The sequence below is a fragment of the Alligator sinensis genome, unplaced genomic scaffold (genome assembly GCF_000455745.1).
Source record: "Alligator sinensis unplaced genomic scaffold, ASM45574v1 scaffold607_1, whole genome shotgun sequence".
NCBI classification, from domain to species: Eukaryota; Metazoa; Chordata; order Crocodylia; family Alligatoridae; genus Alligator; species Alligator sinensis.
The window spans coordinates 3,334,916-3,354,030 of NW_005841935.1; the positions used below are offsets into that span (position 1 = coordinate 3,334,916).

The 19,115-nt window shown below is 44.5% G+C and overlaps 1 protein-coding gene across 1 annotated transcript in view; it reads left to right on the plus strand.

Moving 5' to 3' along the window:
* Positions 1–19,115, plus strand: part of DNAH6 (dynein axonemal heavy chain 6) — a 282,667-nt gene that overhangs the window by 114,930 nt on the left and 148,622 nt on the right. The window contains exons 35-40 of the mRNA XM_025199101.1: positions 3,897–4,019; positions 4,844–5,026; positions 6,956–7,099; positions 9,217–9,438; positions 13,085–13,232; positions 15,340–15,497. Coding sequence (XP_025054886.1) covers positions 3,897–4,019; positions 4,844–5,026; positions 6,956–7,099; positions 9,217–9,438; positions 13,085–13,232; positions 15,340–15,497 — 978 coding nt within the window. The remainder of the gene's footprint in view (positions 1–3,896; positions 4,020–4,843; positions 5,027–6,955; positions 7,100–9,216; positions 9,439–13,084; positions 13,233–15,339; positions 15,498–19,115) is intronic.

Here is a 19,115-nt window from a genome sequence, read left to right on the forward strand (position 1 = left end):
CTGTTGTCTGTGATGACTCTTTCATTAAAGTCTCTGAGGAGGAATAGTTACTCAGTTGATGGTATGCCTTTGACAGAATGGTGCAGAGTGTCGTAAAATGTATCCTTCTGCTCAGGGCTGAAGCTGAGTGTTGATACATAAGCGATGATGATGTTCGCAAAGTCAGTGGTCTGAAGTCCAAGTGAGATGATGTGCTCCGATGTCCCAATGGATGATTCAATAAGCTTGCCACCGTGTTGCTCATAGTGAAACCGATGATGCGCAGATTATTTTCTTCAGCACTTTTACCTTGCCAAACGAAGGTATAATTGGTCTCTTGGATAGAACCAGCACCTGCAATTGTTGTTTCCTGGAGTGCTGCAGTGTCAACGGTGAGTTTATACAGCTCACAGCCAATCAAGACTGACTTGTGTATGCTGCTCATTAGGGGTGCACAGATAGAGATTTTGGGGGTCAATACTGATAGCTGATTTTTAAGGAGTCATATTGGCCGATACCAATCTGATTTCCGATACAGCTGCATGCAGCTGGTAAGTTTGTTGTGGTGGAGGGGAAAAGGGAGTAAAGGGGTGTGGGGGGGCAGATCAATGCCCCCCTGCAGTGAGGGAGGGAATGGGGCTGGAACAGGGACTGGGGCAGGCACTGACCCACTGAGGCGAGGCATGGGACAGATCTGCGGCTTGTCTGGGGAGGCGGCCCCTGCCACTCCGTGCACCTTGGAAGAGCATGGGGTGGGAGGGGTGTGCCCCAGGATCTGTGTGGGGCAGGGCAGGGCAGGCTGCAGCTGTGGGCTGGGGCAGGGGCTTTGCCAGGCTTTTCGTGGCGGGGCTGGTCCAGGCTGTGCTTGGGGCAGGTGCTGGGAGGAGGGGTTGGTGGGGAGTTATGGTGAAATCTGGGGTGGGTGCAGCCCTGCCTGTAGTCCCTTTCCCAGCGCTGCCACCACTTGCCCTGAGCACAGCCTGCCACAGCTACAGCCCACCTTGCCCCATGCAGATCCAGGGGGCACATGCCCTCCCAGGGTACGCACACTGGTGGGAGCCACCCCCATCCCCACACCCCCCAGACAAGCTGCAGCTGTCTTGCTCAGCACCCCGGCTTGGCAGTGCCTGCCCAAGCCCCACTCCCTCGCTCACTGCAGGGGGCGGTGATTTGCCCACCCACACCCCATCCCTCCTCCCACCCCTTCCACTACAACAGACTTACCAGCTCCATGCAGCTCTCCAAGGCTCTGCTCCTTGCCAGGCTCTGCTCCTTGCTGCCTGTATTCTGCACTGCGACTGCGCATATGCATGGCTAAATTTTCAGCCACATCAGGCCAATTTCCGATGCACTCAATTTTCTTTATATTGGTGCCGATCCAATATCAGACTGATGTATCGGTGCACCTCTACTGCTTGTGTACTGTAGCTTGTCATATTCTGTCAGACCAGGACACATGGTCCTGACGTTCCAGCTTCCAGGCCAGAAAGTTCTTGGTTTCTTGTTTTTGCCAGGCGCAAGGTTTCAGCCTGCTTTTTGGTTCTTGGTCTAGCCCCATGAACCCAATGAGACAGACAGACTCTGGTGGGTCAGCACCTGTCTGGGGGCTGCCTGGCATTATGGTGGGTGGCAGCTGACCAGTGAAACACGATGATTCCTCCCACTGTCAAAGGTGACCCATGGTGCCCTCCTGTACGCCAGTCAAGTGAAAGCTTATAACCTGTAACTGCCACCTTCCATGTTGTGTCCTTGCTGCCAGCAAAGATGGAGTAGATGGACACCTCTCCATGTGGTATGGCTGCAACAGCCTGGATGGTTGATATGGAAATATTGCTTTGCCTGTGTATTAGCATCCACCTCTCGACTACACTGGTTTGGTCCAAAGGAAAGGTGGGAGTTGATATGTTTGGAACCAGCTACAATGCAGGAGTCACCAGTGCAGAGGAGGTCTTCCATTTGCTTGCCTTTTGGGGTTCCACTCCTAGATTGCTTGCCAGCCACATCCTGTCCTGCTTGGATGCCGCTGGCAAAATCACTGAGTGATTATGCTCATTTGCCTTTTGATGGCATTTCTTTCACCAAGGTTCCACTACCCTCCTCAGGCACTCATCTGCCCAAAGCCATTGGAGCTTCCTGAGGTTGCAAAAATAAATTTATAAATTAAAAAACCCTGATGCAGAATCAGGTCATCTACAAGTGATTTAGCACCAGGTTCTCCATGAACATGTGGTGCACTGCAGGTGAGAGGTAGCTCCCTTCTGCCCGCTCTCCGGTCCCAACATGAACCGCTATCCAAACTGGGACCCGTTATTCACTCCTTTCGCCATTCATTATTCAGTGTCACCCATTATTCAGTCCTTTTCTCTAGTGTTCCTTTTGAAGCTGTCCCCCCCGGGCACCTATGAAAGCGGGTATGTGGAGAAATATGTGGAGCCAGGAGGAAGGGACAAAGCCACAGGATGTGTGTCTCAGTAAGGTGGCTGCTGACCTGGAAGGGAAGGGACCCTAGGTGCTAGTTAGGGGCCCTATTCCCAGTGAGGGAGAAGTTTCCTTCCTGCACCCATTTTTTCCAATGACTATATTAGTGGCTGAGCTTCACAAGAAGTGCCAGAAAAGGGAATGGATGATGGATGACCTGTGGTATCCTGGCTAGAGTGCTGTCCGGGGAAGTCCAACCACATTTGTTGTGGTTTATCCTTTTTCTCTCCACTGGACATCTATTCACCTAACTTTATTATGCAGAAATAGATTTGCCTTTCTGAGAGAGTTATATTATTCCTGGATCTCAGAAAGAAAACCAGAGAGGTTCCTACCAAATTTCACTGTCTGAAATTGTTTTTAATATCTTGTCTAAATCCTTTCTCTTTCTGTAATGTCACACCATTACCTAATAATTACTATTAGCTCACCCAACTTTTCCCCCCACTTCCTTTGAAATCCCACTCATTTTCATGTCCTTCTTTATCATTAGTACAGCTAAACATTTTCTACCTGATGCAGAGCTTCTGTATCTCTCCTGGGATTAGTATTTAACCTGACAATTTTAAGAAGAAGGATTTAGTCATGGAAGTGACTGACTAAAGTTAGTAAAACATGAATAACCTTGTTATAGGTAAAAAAACAAACAAACCCAAAAACATCTGCATCCTGATACCTGAATATGATCATTGGCATAGGGTTCTACCTACTGTAGTAAATTACCATTTACATAGTCTTACTTAAGTGGTATTGTATTAAGCCCAGAATAGTATTGTTTGCGATCTCTGAAAGCTATAATTAAATAAAAATAACATCAGCTAAAATACTGCTTTGGATGTTCCAAATTAGAAGTGACCCATATGTATTCAAGAAATAATGTGCTGGTTTTCTCTCAGATTTGACATGGGATTTATGAAGTGCTTGTGTTTCTCTAACTGCTCTATAAAAGATTGCTCTTTTGTAAAGAATAAAATGAAATATACTTCTGAGTATTTTCATATCAGAGAGAGAATTCATTTTCTATATTGAAATTGTCCATATAGTTTTTCCACAGTTTCCAAATATTTCACTAGCTGACCTGTTTATTAATGCAAATCAGTTTCTTGGTAGAGATGATGGTATAGTTCTTTGCTGTGTGAATATGTCTGTGATTTATTCCCTCTGAATCCATACAGGAGAGTCAGGATGCCAAAGAAGAATATTTTTTGTAGCTGCTATGCATTTTTGTTTAAATTCTAACTGGTGAGAAGAAACCAGAGAATAAGGATGACATTTAAAGAAGCTAACTTGAATAAAAGTTACCTCCAAATAAGGAAGTGAATAGCTCATATACTTGAATGTCTTCCCACAAGTCAGATCAGGGTGAAGGGAACTAGAACCATTATGTGCATTTTAACTGTGGTGGATGGTGTTTAATGTGCAGTATCCATACATTTCAGGTACAGGATCTAAAAGTTGCCTCCCCTGCAACCGTTAGCCGATGTGGAATGGTATACATTGACCCAGAGGAACTGAAGTGGATACCGTATGTAAAGACTTGGATAGCAACTCTTGCAAATAAAGTAGGTAACAGAAAAAATGATGCTTACATAAAGGTGTGACACTTTTTCCAAACTCCCCTGAAATAACTTATTGACAAGAAGTTATTTAGTAAATATTGAAGGAAATAAATTCTAATGAACTATTCAATATAATAAATTATGTTATGGAATGCATTAACATGAACAGAATATATTTACAAATATACAAAGCATACATCTGAGCACTTCTGAGTTTTGAAGGAATCAGAACTCATGGTAGAGGTGATATCTTTTATTAGACTAACTAGATTTTTGCAAAAAAAATCTTTAATTGCAAGCTTTTGGGTACAAGCACCCTTCTTCAGGCATAGGAGAAATGATTGTAAAAGTTCTCCCAGGTAGAAATGAAAATTCATATTTCATAGGAGATGTAAACATGTGGTAAAATCTCCTGTTTGGCACAGTTCATTTTATGCAGGTTAGGCTCAGAGAAAAGTTGGAATAGTCTGCTTACCTCAAAGTTATTTGGTGGTAAGCAGGATGTAATCATATTTCCTTCTGGTTATGATGTTTCATAATTCACAGAATTTCTGAGTTTTGAGACATTTCAGTGCAGTCTTTATGGGACTGCTGATGTAAATTAAGATTCCTCATTTGAATTAGAGTTGCAGAAGTAGTCTTACAAGTATAATCCCTTAATTGCATGCTTGTAATATCTGTGTGTGTGTGTGTGTGTGTGTGTGTCTACACGTGCAAAGTTTATCAATATATTGTGTATGTTCAGGATGCTTTAGAGATTGCTGTTATGAAATGTGTTGTGTTTAAAAAGCAGTGTATTATTAACAAAAATGTTGTTTTAATTTTAGTTAAATGAAGACACAAAAGAGTATTTGTTTAATCTATTTTGTCGGTATGTTGAAGATACTCTAAAATTCGTCAATAAAAAGTGCTCACAAGCTATTCCACAAGTGGATATCAGCAAAGTTTCTACCCTGTGTTGTTTACTGGAGTCTCTGCTACTTGGAAAAGGAGGTCCTGATCTTAAAATGGTATAAATATTTATGTACTCCTATATAAGGCACTTAAGGTAGAATTATAGAAAAGTGTGGGTGGAAGGGACCTCAGGAGGTCATTTAGTCCAACTTCCTGATCAAGGCAGAATCATCCCTATCTAAGCCATCCTAGACAAGGGTTTGTTGAATCTATTCGCAAAAATTCAGGAACAACACTCACGCACAACTACTTGGCATAATACTTGGAAAATCAAAAGCACCCTTCAGGGGTGACGCATAGGGGGTGCATGCAGGTGCACGTGCACCCCCTGAGCATAGCAGTGCACCCCCTGCAAAAAGGCGTTGCCAACACTGTCAGCGGTGTCTGTGGGTGGTCACCACTTGCCACCCCACTGCTGACACCACCGGCAGCGGCTGCGGGCGCCTGCGGGCGGTCAGCAATCCCCACTGGCCACCGCCGATGCTGCCAGCGGTGCCTGTGGGTGGTCATCGACCCCTGGTTGGCGCTCGCCACCCCCACCCTCCACTGCCAACAGTGCTGGTGTCATCTGCGGGAGCTCCTTGTTCACTGCTGCCATGCTGCCATCGCCACCGTGCTCCCGCCACTGCCCGTGCAGCCATGCCTCGCCAGGTGCCAGGGGCACACACCGTTCATGGCACCCTTTAACTTGCTACAGTAAAGCAGGGGGGTGAGGGAAATGTCAGTGTATGAAAACATTTACTCACAATTCTGATATACAGTTCCCTGTCCACGGGCTGCACTGTACCACCCCACCCCCAAGGATGGGGGTAGGCAGTAGGAACTTGAGGAGTGAGTGGGAGCCTGGAGACCCCAGCAGCAAAAGCAGCAGAGTGATGGAGAGAGTGGTGCCTGGACCAGAAGCCCAGAGGCCACAGGTTAATCTGTTGGGAGCTGCTGGTAGCCACCAGTTGACCAGCCTTGATATACATGACTGATATTCCAAAGGCATAATTTATTTAGAGTAACACTGAAGCCTTTCTGCTCAGTGAAACATTCTGAAAACTAACATGGAGAGAAGCAGTTTCAACCAGAGCAAATAGCAATTTGCATTTAAAATGCATCTAAAAGTAAAAAAGCAGGTGTTGATAGTGTTAGCAGGATATAGAAATGTAAGAGCATAATTTCAGACATTTCTAAACCTGTATTTAAGCAGGATGAAAAGTCTTTATCAGAAAACAGGAAACAGTTTATTATATGATTAGAACCTGCGATTGAATTGCCAACTTTTAATTCATCTGTAAGATTTTAATATATATTTTACTAACAAACACAATTTGCTTGCTGAGACAATCCCCTGAACTATTTATTCTTGGCCTGAGTGCCAATACAGATCTTGTGTGCGTGACTTATGCTGTCTTTGGGGCAGTTTAAGTTGTGTATAAGCAGTGTGCTAATTTCTTTCCTAGAGTCAACTTCAGCCTGTTCATTTGCTTTACAGTAGGTGCATCTGCACATGTGCTGAGGGAAGAATGAATTGGAAACTCAGTCCACTGACGTTTACCGAGGTGGTTGGGCCTCTGTTCTTTCCTGTGGATTTTACTATTGAAGAATGTTAGTTCTAAATATGCTTACTCTATTCTTAAACATCTGCTTTTTCAGTCTAAAGAGCAGCAATTTGTGATAAGAGTGAAAGAAAAGGAGTCAGTTGCTACTTGCTACAGCACTCCAAACATTCCTTCACAAGTGCATGCTGATAACCAAAGTGCAGTCCACTAAAAGGCAGCTTGGGCATCATCTGTGCGTAGGCTTGGATGTTATGTCCATGTCCATTTTTTAATTCAATTCCCCTTGTATTAAGAAGTGGCTTCATTCACTCTTCATGCATTCTGTTGTTAGGAGCCAATTCACATTTCAGACCACATAAGTTTTTTTTCGAGATATTACTGAACAGAAAAGGAATGCACAAAAGAAATTTTTTTAACAGTCTTGTCTTTTCCTTCCAGGAGCAATTAAAATTAAATACTATAGTCTGCCAGACTTTTGCTTTCTGCTTATTGTGGTCACTGGGTGGAAATTTAACTGAAAACAACTGGGATGCTTTTGATACATTTTTAAGACAACAGTTTGAGGATAATCCTGATGCCAAGGTAAAGAAATAGTTGACTTGTGAGCATTTACAATACTGTGTTTATAAAAACAGTAATGTAACAAAGAATTGTTCTTTTTCTGATGTAAACCAAAAGTCTTATCAGTTGTGGACCTGAAATATCCCATGGTACTTTTAAAGACATAGTAGCTTAATTCTTCATTGCCTTGACCCTTGCACAGTCATTTTCACCCACGCCGAATACAAAGTTGTGCCAAATGAAAAGAGCAGCATTTTCCTGACTTTGCAATCATGCTGTACAAGTATAAATGATGATTCAGAATGAAGATGCACACACTGATTTCATCACTTATCTCACCTACAGGGCCCAATGTAGTAACGATGTTTTGAACCCACCACTCCTCCACCCCCCTACACACACAGAAGGCAGCCAGGAAGAGAAGATACTATCCCCCTTATGCCAAATAGGCCAATGGCTAAAGCACTCAGTTAGGATGTAGGAGACTTGGGTTTAAATTTGTCCTTTGCCTGATTTGGTATTTGAACACATATCTACCACCAGGGCCAACCTGAGGAGGATGTAGGGCCCAGGACAAATCAGCCTGTGTAGGACCCCCTTGACACTTTTATCTAATTAAAGAGAAATTCATACAATTAAAAAAACCTCATTAATTATGATCAGTATTGCACTGCCTACATTCTGAAATCCACTGGGAGGGCAGGGGCAGGGCTGTGGCTCCTCGCTCTGCACTCACTGGCTATGGGGCTGGGGCTGGGAGAGCCAGGCAGTGCAGGCTGCAGAGCAGGATGGAGGCAGCAGCCCTGGCCTTGGTGCTGGTGCTGGCAGTGAGAGAAGCTACAGAGAGAAGCTGCAGTGCTCTCCTTGGCATTTTCTGCTGGTTATCATAGGCAGTTTCTTGCTCAGCTTGCTTGTTTTTGTGGACGCCATTCTTAGGCACTTAAGAGAGAGCCTAGCTGTCAAATTTAAGGTGGTGACTTTCATTAAACAGCAAAATCCCTGAAAGCTTCATATTGCAATGCAGGGTCAAAATCCTCTGTGGTAAATCTGGCCCTTGGGCATCTCCAAAAGGGCTGTAGCATTTGCCCTTTTGAAATGCTGCAGCCTTTGGAGTAGAGTGCTGACTCACCTGTCTCCTCCCTTCCATTTCACTTCCTAGCTTTTGAAGCCAGTTTGGAGCATTCTGTAAGGTGCTCTACTTCCTCCTCATTCCTTCTCTCGGGGACATTTTGTAAAGCAATTAAAATTGAAGATTTATCCTGGAAGGGTTCACTAAGCAAGTCCCTTGCCAGCACTGAAACATTCTCTCAGAGTCATGGATAGGAGGCAATGGGCCAAACACATGTTGATGGGTGCTCCAAATGTGAAGGGACCATTTCAGGAGCCATTTCCACAGATTATCCCTGTGCAGAGGCATCTGTGCTGCCAGCAGATGATATTCACTATTTGAGTGCTTTGTTGAGACTCTGCATGGCTTACGTCAGCTGACATCAGGCTAAGCTGTGGTCAGGTTAATAGCAAGCTTTCTACTTTGGAGCCATTTGATTGATCTAATGATTTTCACACTAGTGCCATTTTTGCATTAAGCCTGATGGGCATGATGTTTGTATGCCATCTATTACAAAGAGCCACCACAATAATTTAAGTATGTCATTCTGAATTCTGTGCGGGGAACAGCCTAATAGAGGAACAGTGCGCACATCTACATGAGACGCTACGTTGCTGTAGCAATGAGCTACAGTGACGTAGCTCATCACTACAGTGACGTAGCATCGATGGGCACAAACATGATGCCGACACTACGTTGCCATAGTGACAAACTACATCACTGTAGCTTGTCACTATGGCAGCATAGAATCTAAAAATAACCATGCGCCACTGGGACTGCACAGTACCAAATGTGCAGTACCAAATGTGCATTTAGTACTAAAGCAAGTACTAAATGACTGTGCAGTACCAAATGCACAGTCAGGGGCAGGTGTAGATGCGCCCAGTATGGAAGAGATGGGAATTCAGTTTGTCAGAAAGTGTCTCTGGAAAGTGCAAATATCTGAAAGGATTGAAAGATCTTTGGTTGCACTATATTTTTAAGATGTAAATGTTGTTAAGCATGATTTAGGAATGTTTTGTCTCCGTAGCTTCCAAGCTCTGGTGATTTGTGGAGTGTATACATGGATTTTGATAGCAAGCGACTTGATCCCTGGGAGAGGATTACACCGACTTTCAAATATAGCAGACAAGTACCATTTTTTGAAATGCTTGTTCCAACTACAGATACAGTGCGTTATGGCTACCTACTGGAAAAACTGTTAGCTGTCAGACATTCTGTACTCTTCACAGGGATCACTGGTGTGGGCAAGGTAAGGATCTAAAGTATGTCCACTGTACAATGCAAAGCACAAAGTGGATTGTGCAGCGCAGTCATACCCAACGCTGCTTGTGTAAATCAGTCTGTATACTCCATCAGGCCTTCAGAGCCATCGGACTAGATCCCCTCACCGTCCCAGCAGAACCTTGATTCTAGTGAAAATCAGAAAACTTGAAAAGTGTATCTCCACAGAAATTTAGTGTTTTCACTGCTTGAGATTTTTCCAAAATCAGTAGGGTTTATACCAGATGCAGAGGAGGGTCATTTGGGAGGGTATAGAAAATGGGTTCACCTTAAGTGGGCTTCACCTGACCCAGAGTGCTGGCAAGGGACCTAGCTGAGGGGGAAGCAAGTCAAGAATGGGATGAAAGGGCCAGCAACCCTGACACTATCCTCATTCTCCTAAGCCTGGGACCACTGCTTCATCCCTGTACCTTGATTACCTAAATGGTGATTTTGCTGGCAGTTAGGTTTCTCCCATTATTTGATTCCACCTGAATCAATAGGTTTGTGCCCCTTGATACTGAGAACATTCTCTAAAACTTTGGAATTGATCAGGTGTGGTTTTCAAAATGTACTGACTTGCATTCAGACATCAAGGCATAGAAATACTCCTGAGGTGTATACTGCCTAGTTTTGCCTGGCTATCATTTAGTATTCATTAGGACAAGGTTATTGGGGGTGGTGAGGGCAGGGGGAATTTGAAAGGAGGGTAGATATTACTGAGAGGAAGAGGGAACTGGGATATGACTATGGGAACTATTGAGTGGGAAGCAAGGTGTTGCAGCATCTGGTAGATAAGTGAGTCCCTGAGTCAAGGAAGTTTGTATCAGTTTTCATGGCAAGAGATGTTGGAGAGAGACTCATCCTGGACCTACATTTTTCTGGTAACAGTGATGACATACACTATCTACACTGCAGCCACTCATAGAAGCCTCAGTTAACTTTGAAATTGCTAGTTCGAGTCCTTCTCCCACGAACTCAGTGTAGGCTAACCAACCAAGTATTTACCCAGCTTCTCAGGTGGGTTCTGCAATTCACACTAAGTTTTGTACTGCTGTGGTTACCCTGCCAGCAGTATCCAGTTAGCTAATGTAAAGCTGGGTAATCTAAAACTAATTCAGATATGTCTGTGAGCTGGAGCCACAGTGCTGACATAACCAAACTATGATAATGCAGCTGAGAGACAGAAAACTAGGAGTAGAAATAAACAATCAATTTTATTATGGCAAAGGATAATGATGGAGTGCTTCAAGGTTCCATATTAGGTCTTCTAGTTTTGAATGTGTTTGTTAATGATCTTTAAAACTTGGGGGAAAGGAATTGACCAGATTTGCAGATGATATGAAATTATTCACATTAGTCAGGACCAGAGAAATTAGGGAGCTTCAGTGGGACATAAACTAGCAGCCTACATGATAGTAATGTGATGATCAGGGATCCTGGTTTTCTCTGTTTTCAAATAGCACATTCTCTGGTTAAAAAAAACCCCAAATCCATTTTTTTCTGTGATTAAAATGAACCACCACTATATATATATATATAGGTATTAGTTGAACAGAATGTTTTACTGATATATTTACTATTTTAAAGCAATTTGGAAGCCTACCAGTGCCTCAATTGCTATAATAAAATGAATTCTAAATACCTGTACATTTTGGTGTTTGATTTTGGATTTTTTATCATGGAAAATCAGAGCTCCCCCTGCCCCCTTTGCTCACTAGAATGCACGTCCAGATGCGGCTGCCCCACTTGTGCTGCTTTGTGGTGCTCGGTGTAAATGCACACACACGCAAAATTTTGTGGTGCTTTGGGGCCAGGGACCTGGGTCTGAAGCCCCCTGCCCCTCAGCAGCCCTCAAGCCCTGGCTGCCACTTGTGGGAGGTGGTGGTTGCTGCGGTAGAGCAGAGCCTGGCCCTTTTCCCCATGGGCAGAACGGCCCAAGTCATATCAAACCCATTGGGATGAGGTGTAGGGGATGCATGCTGCCCGCTGTGAGGTCAAACTCCCCTCCCTGCTGCCATGCCCCCAAAGGCCCCCGCAGCCCGGCAGATGAGACCCAGTGTGGCAGGGCACAGCAGGTGCAGAAGCTTGATGCCACCACCATGAGCCCCGTGCTGCCATGGCGAAATGCCCCGTGGCCACCCAGCAGCAGCAGGTATGTCAGGGCATAGTTGTTCCCCTCACTGCTGCTGGGAGTGCAGGGGGTGCTTCACCATGACAGTGTGGGGCTCACAGCAGCAGCATTGAGGTTCTTCTCCCCACTCTGCCCTGTCACACTGGGTCTTGCCCACTGGGTTACAGGGGCCCTGGGGCGAAGGCAGCAGGGCATGGAGCCCAAGCCCGCAATAGATAGCCTGCCCCTGCCCCATGCACAAATCTGGGGGGCGCATGCCTCCCATTCCTCCCCCCACAGAAGTGTGCACAGAGGCGGGGTGCCAGACCCACCCACTGCCCTCTGGATGAGCTGTCCGTGGCCCCATTCCTGCCCGGGCCCTGCGGCCGTGCATTCTGAATCCCTACCCCCACATACCACCCAGGCTGCGCAGCACCCTCGTCCCCAGCCTTGCCTAACTCCCTCCCCACCTCCCTATGATGGCCTCAGTCCCCAACCTGCCACAGACTTGCCTGCAGGGGCTGCGCTTCTGGCTGCCATGTGCATGTGTATGCTCACACATGCACATGGTGCCCCCTGTCTGATCACCCTCCTCCCACTTTCCCCAGCCCCTTGCAGGCTGGAACTCTGCCAGCCGGCGGGGAAAACCCACAATTCCCTGTGTTTTTCTTCTTGAAAAGAGAAAACCCAGGTTTTTCTCCTTAAAATGAGAAAATCTAGGTTTTACCGCATTTTTCTATTGCAAACGGAAAACCTGGATCGCTGGTGATGAGAGATGGAATTTAATGTTGACAAATACAAAGTAATTTCCACTGGAGAAAATAATCTCAATTACTTGTATGCCATGCTCACTTCCAGTTGGTACTGAAACTCAGGAAAGGGGACTTGGCAGAATTCTGCATAGCTCATTTTGTAGTAGCCATAAAAACATAAACAGGATGTTAGGATGCACCAGGATGGAAGATGGAGAATAATAAAAATAAAATCCACCCTATAAATTATTGGGAGCTAAGAGAAAGTATTAGGAGGACACTTTACTTTGGCAAGTCATCCCTTAACTGGCTACTGCAGGATAGCTTCCACTGAATCAGCTAGTAATAGTGGTTATCAGAGAATGGCGACTGAGCTAGAAGGACAGTGGAACTTGATATGATCTAGTAGGATGATTCCTTTGTCCCAAAGCAGCAGAGAGGCAGAGAAGATACTTCATGGGAAACAGGCATGGCTCCCATGTTCCTGTAACTTGAGAATTGATTACAAGGGTGCTCAAGTTGCTCCTTTGGATGGCGGGGGGATGGGACCAACTGGGTGTCTGGAGCAAAGGGAAGGCAAGGCCAGGAGAAAAAGAAGGATCTGGCCCTTTGTTTAGCTGTTTGTTCCACATTTTTTACTTAGTTACGTTATGTGCTCTTCAAATGTGTGATTTACCAAAATCATTGTGTAATAGAATCATATGGATGTGTGCATACAGCTACATTTACTTTGCAGTTATTATTACTCTTTTTACATCTTTTAATTTAAGTCTGTAGTTGCAAGGGGACTACTCAACCGAATACAAGAAGAAGCAGGCTATGTGCCCATTTACCTAAACTTCTCCGCTCAGACATCATCTGCAAGAACACAAGAGATTATTGAGTCCAAATTAGAAAAGAAAAGGAAAAATATTTTAGGTATTGATTTTAATTCTGTATTCCCTTATTCAAATTTCAATAATTGTAAAGTATTTTGTATAGTATTTTAATTATTTCAAAATATGGTGACCATGAGGGCTAGCTTCAAAGAAAACTCACTGCTAAATTCAACACAGCAAGAAAAATTTCAATTTTATTATTATACAAATGCAGTTCTTTCAGTTTTACACTTGAGGCCAGTATTGAAGTATGAGAGATTTAAAATCTATTTTAACATAACTATTGTTATATTAGGCAGTGTGAAAGGATACTTCTTTATAATAGAGAGCTATGTTAGAAGTCAAGCAGAAGGAAAAACGGTGCACCTTAGAGGCTAACTTTTTCATTTGGTCTGTAAGGGTGCTGTTACAGGTTACCTTTAAACCGTTCTAAATCCGTGGAATGTTGAGCAGTGTTGAAGTTGGAGCAGTTTCAGAGTGGTTGAAGGTTAAGTCTTAATGCCCGCTCTGACATGCACAACTTTACCTTGCCACGGGAGGGCCTGGTGAGCAGAGGTAGAGCCAGAGCCAGGAGCCAGGGTTTAAGCGCAGTTAGGCAGCCCTTTCTCCCCTTCCCCACCTAGGAAAGTGGGAGGCTGGGGAAGGAAGCCACAGCCCCCTTTCTCCCACCCCAGATTTTCCTGGCTAGGGGAGAGCTGCCCAGAGGTGGGACAAAGGCTTAGGCCTTTGAGGGGAGGGCTGCATTCCTGGCTCCTGGCACACAGTCCCAGATCAGGTCTCCTGGGGTACTTGGTGCCAAGTGGGCTGCGATCATGCCGGCTGGGGTCAGGTGGGGGTATTGTCTTGGGGCCAGTACTTCCTCCTGGCCAGTAGAGCTTGGGAGGATGGAAAGTTTGTCAGGGGTACAGGGGCTGGCAGCCATGCATCCTGGGACACTGTGTGACTGCACATTGGTTGCTTTATCTTCTTGGAACAGACTAACGATACCCTAGCTTGAGCTAGGTAGAACATCTCAAAGATAACCGTTGCCCAAAGTGGCATAACTTTAAGATGTTTAGAGGGTATTTAACACCATTTAACACCCTTTAATGCATGGATGCTCCCATATTAAGTGCCTTAAGAAAGAAAAGGTTAAAGGTAAGCTGGACCACCACCCTAGGGTTTATCCTGCCCTGCCTTAAATATAAGAGTTACTATTTACAAACAGCTTATTGAGTAATACATGTAACATTTCCATACTAAAAACTTAGAGCCCCTATACACATGCCAGACATATGTTCCAATGTGTACTAATTAGCACACATCAGAGCAGACTCAATTAATGGAGTCTGCCTGGAGCATATTACTTAATACACTCCAGGAGCCTCCTTATCACATCTATTCAGCATCCTTGTACTTCAAAATGGTGGTGTGGGTGTTTGAACTAGAGCTTGTTGAGCTAGAGCTTGTTTAGTTCAAACGTCCCTCCCACCATTTTGAAGTGTAGGATGCTGAGTACCTGTGATACTGAGGGTGCTTTAATTAGAGTGGTTCTCAAAGTCACTCTAATTAAATCTCCCCTTCTCCCTTTCCATACTGGAGCACACATATAGATGCCCTTAAGGTAAAATTTTATCAAATTCCAATTTGACACACTCAATAAAAGTGAAGGACCTCAATAGCGGTATCTGTGGTGTCCTCAGTTCTCTTCCTTTTTTCTAAAGCTTTGTAATAACCAAGCACAATTAGAGACTTCCCACTACACAACACACTGCCTTTCAGTTTCCAGATGTCATCATCCACAGCTCAAATATCTGCTTTGTCACAATTACACTTAAATACACAAACTGATCCAGATTAGGTACTTCTGCATTATGTAAAGCCTGCCAAGTGCTATTTATGTAAGACAAAGTAATGTCTCTGAGTTCAGGTTGTAGATTCCAGTGTAGTTACAGAGTATAGTGGATGCTTACATGTGAATGAAGTGCATGAAATATCACATTATTTCACTGCAGAATAAAGCTAGTGTTGTCCATTTGGGACCCAGCTAGTCTCTTAAGTATAACAAGTCTAACTGTTGATTTTCATACCTCTAATTTTAATCTCATAAATGGAAAGTACTAGCACTGTTTTATATGCTTATTAATTGAATTATTTTTATTTCCTAGGTGCACCAGGAAACAAACGAGTTATTATTTTTGTGGATGACCTAAACATGCCTAAATTGGATCGTTATGGGTCTCAGCCTCCTATTGAGCTCCTTCGTCAGTACCTGGACTTTGGGGGGTTCTACGACAGAGAGAAACTATTTTGGAAAGAAATACAGGTCATTCAAGTTTTTAAATGCTGTGAATTCGATAAAGTTCTTTGGGTTGTTTGTTTATTCTTAATAAATTGCAACTTTTTGTTGCTTCTAAACATCACTTATTGGTTTTCAAATTTAGTTTTCCGCTCTTATCTTTTCTCGCTGTTCCCCAGAGGAGTCACATTTAGAAGAGTGTAAAGTACACACTGCCCTCCTAGTTTTACAAGCTTCTCTCAGCACAGGAAACATGACAGCAAGCTTTTCTTCTTGAAGGTTTGTGTGTAGGTGTTGGTTTCTGGATTTAACCTTCTTACCCAAGTGGCAATTCTGATATTAGCCAGTAGGTCTGTCTCTTTTCCTGACTTGCAGTACAGTGTATGCTCCTGTGCCTCCAGCTACAGCAAAGCAATTTGCTGCTTTAGAATTCCCTGCTGCCAGAAATTGACTGTTGGGCCTGGGGATGTTTTTGCAACTGCAGGCTGTCTTTTGATGTGCTAAATACCAAATGAATACTAAATACTAAATGAACAGTAAGTGTTATGGCAGACATTGTTTTCTTGGACATTAGATTAGATTAGGATTAGACATTGTCTATCACTTTCAAAAGAGGATGGGGCAGACTCCTAAGAGGAACTGGCAGTTCCATGATTTAGGGGCATATTTTGCAAGGGCTTTGGTCCTAGGAGTAGATTAGAGGGACTGCTGCTCTCCAAACTGGATGTCACCAGAGGACTGCTCTGTAGTCACCCCCTCCTGTACCTGGCACAACCCCTATGTTTTTATAGTGGCCCTACACTTTCCAAACCCTCCCCAACTCATGGGGGGTCCTTAGTTTTCAGAGCATATTTGGCCTCTTTGTAAACCTTTGGCAGTGCAGGGGGGCCAGATCAGAGGTTATAGGAACATGATATAAGTCTTTCTGTTTAACTTCTGCTTTTCAACTTTAGACAAAGCTCACTGGGAAGTTTAGTGTGCAGGGATTCTTTCTTGGCATAGCATGTGTTCTGTTTTACCGCTCCTTTTGTGCCTAACCAGGCACTCTGCCCTGCACTGGACAAGCCTCCTACAGAAATGACAGTGTGTGGTCTCACTACAAAAGACTGTATAGTCACGCAGCTATGAGGAAGTGGGATTAAAATTTTAAGGGTTGCTTCAGCCAGGGCTTTTTAAGCTTTAAACGCTTCACTATTCAACTTAAATATTCTTTTACTTTATTGTCATTGTTAGCATGTCTGCCCTTGGGACTGGCTTTTCCCACAATTCCCGCCTGCCACGACTTCGATCTTTAATAATTTCTGGGGAGGAAGAGATTTTATATGCCAGTACCCGCGGGAAGAAACACGCTGGCTCGATCTAAGGTTAACGAGCCTTTTTATTGCTTACAGCAGTTTTACTTTGACCCTGAATGCCTGCCCCGAGGGCCAATTACCAGGAGCCACCCAGCAATTACTTAGGTTAGATACAGACTGTAGGTTAGCAGTTAATTGACCGTCTGCCACTACTTATTCTATTAGCGGTCAATTAACACAGGAACCGGGGATTCCCCCTGGCCCCGGCTTGAGCTCACAAATGGAGCATCTTTCTCCGGAACTCTCCGCTAGCTCCGTTTTTATCTCTCTTTTCTCTCTCTCTTTCTCTGCTAATCTCGATCACCTCCGGACCGCCATCTGTCACCCCTTCCCTCCTGCATCCCCGTGACTCACCAGTGGAGCAGGTTCTTCAGGTATATAGCCATCTGTCAAGCCGTAGTGATTCCAGTTTCTTGTCTTCAGAGGGGATAGCAGACTCTGCCCCTGTCAGAGCTTCTTAGTCTCTCCTGAGCAACCTCTTTGGTCCGTCTTCCAACTTAGTCCATGCCCGCAGGCAACTCTGGGCAATCTTCTCTCCCTCTTATTCTTCCTTCTGGGTGCCTACTGGTTCCCTGGGGTCAGGTATTTCCTGTTTCCCCACTGTGCTACTCCTCAGCTGTTACTCTTCTAAGTAACAGAGTCGGAACCGGGACTCAGTTACAGTCATGTTCGAAATATTATATACAGTTTAAAAGTGTCACATAGTTCATTTTGTTTGTATATATATTAATGAAACCTCACAAAAGGCTTTCTAAGGTCAGTAATGAGATCAGTAATGAGGACATACAGAAAGTAAGTGGTTTCCTACCTTGTGACACAGTGAAATAGTGGTAAGGCTGGAGTGGCAGGAAGTAGCCCAGGTTTTCTAGCCTTCTGCTTCAACCAGACAATTACATTCTGTGCCTAGAGGAGTGTGAAAGTTTAAAATTAATTTGAGTTTAAAGAGTTTGATTCCTGAGTTGGAACCACAGGAAAGAGTAACCAGGGAATCTCTGTTATTCTCCCTTTCCCATCTCAGTTCTCTTTCTGCCTCAGCAGCTACCCACTCCTAATATTTTACTCTTATTTTAGTGATGGAGTCTCCTTGAAACCTAGTATCTGTTGCTTGTACACACAATCAAAAACATATCATGATAAAGATTGAGTCATTGAGAAAAAACACCTAAAATCTTTGTGATTGAGTTGGAGAGTTGTTTAGCAGTGTTGGTCTAGAGAATACGTGAGAAGCCAGATTTTATTGCTAATATCTTTTATTAGACCAACTACATAGTTTTCTGTGCCTGAAACCTATCCAACATTTTTCCTAATTATACAGTGGGTCCAGTAAATATATTACCAAAAACTCGTACTTAAAATCCATAAGACACCAATCACATTGGGTTAGAGTGCTTCTGGAGGGGCTGGACGTGTTCAAGTCAGCAGGTCCAGATGCTCTCCACCCCAGGGTAATGAGGGAGCTAGCAGGGGTTATTACAGAGCCCTTGGCATGGCTTTACGAGCGCTCGTGGTGCTCGGGCCAGGTGCCAGATGATTGGAAGATAGCCAATGTGGTCCCCATCTTTATGAAAGGGAGGAGGGAGGACCCGTGCAACTATAGGCCCGTCAGTCTTACCTCAATCCTGGGGAAACTCTTTGAGAAGATCATCAAGGAGCACATCTGTGATGGGCCGGCATCAGGGGTGATGCTGAGGGGCAACCAGCACGGTTTCATTAGGGGCAGGTCATGTCAGACCAACCTGATTGCTTTTTACGATCAGGTCACAAAAGCATTGGATGCAGGTGTTGCCGTGGATGTAGTCTTTCTGGACTTCAGCAAGGCCTTTGACACTGTCTCTCACCCGATCCTTGTTAAAAAACTAGGCGACTGTGGCATCGATGCCTACATGGTCAGATGGATTGCTAATTCGCTGAAGGGTCGTACTCAGAGGGTGGTGGTGGACGGGTCATATTCGACCTGGTGGGAAGTGGGCAGTGGGGTCCCCCAGGGCTCGGTCCTTGGGCCCGCACTGTTCAATTTCTTCATCAGCGATTTGGACAACGGGGTGAAAAGCAACCTGTTCAAATTCGCTGATGATACCAAAATCTGGGATGAGGTGGGCAGGCTAGTAGGGAGGGGAAGACTGCAGAAAGACCTGGATAGTTTGCAAGGGTGGGCTGACAAAAACAGGATGCGTTTCAATATGGACAAGTGCAGGGTGCTGCACTTGGGCAGTAGTAACTGGCAACACACTTATAAGATGGGAAACTCCCTTCTTGAGAGCACGGAGGCAGAAAGGGATCTTGGAGTCAT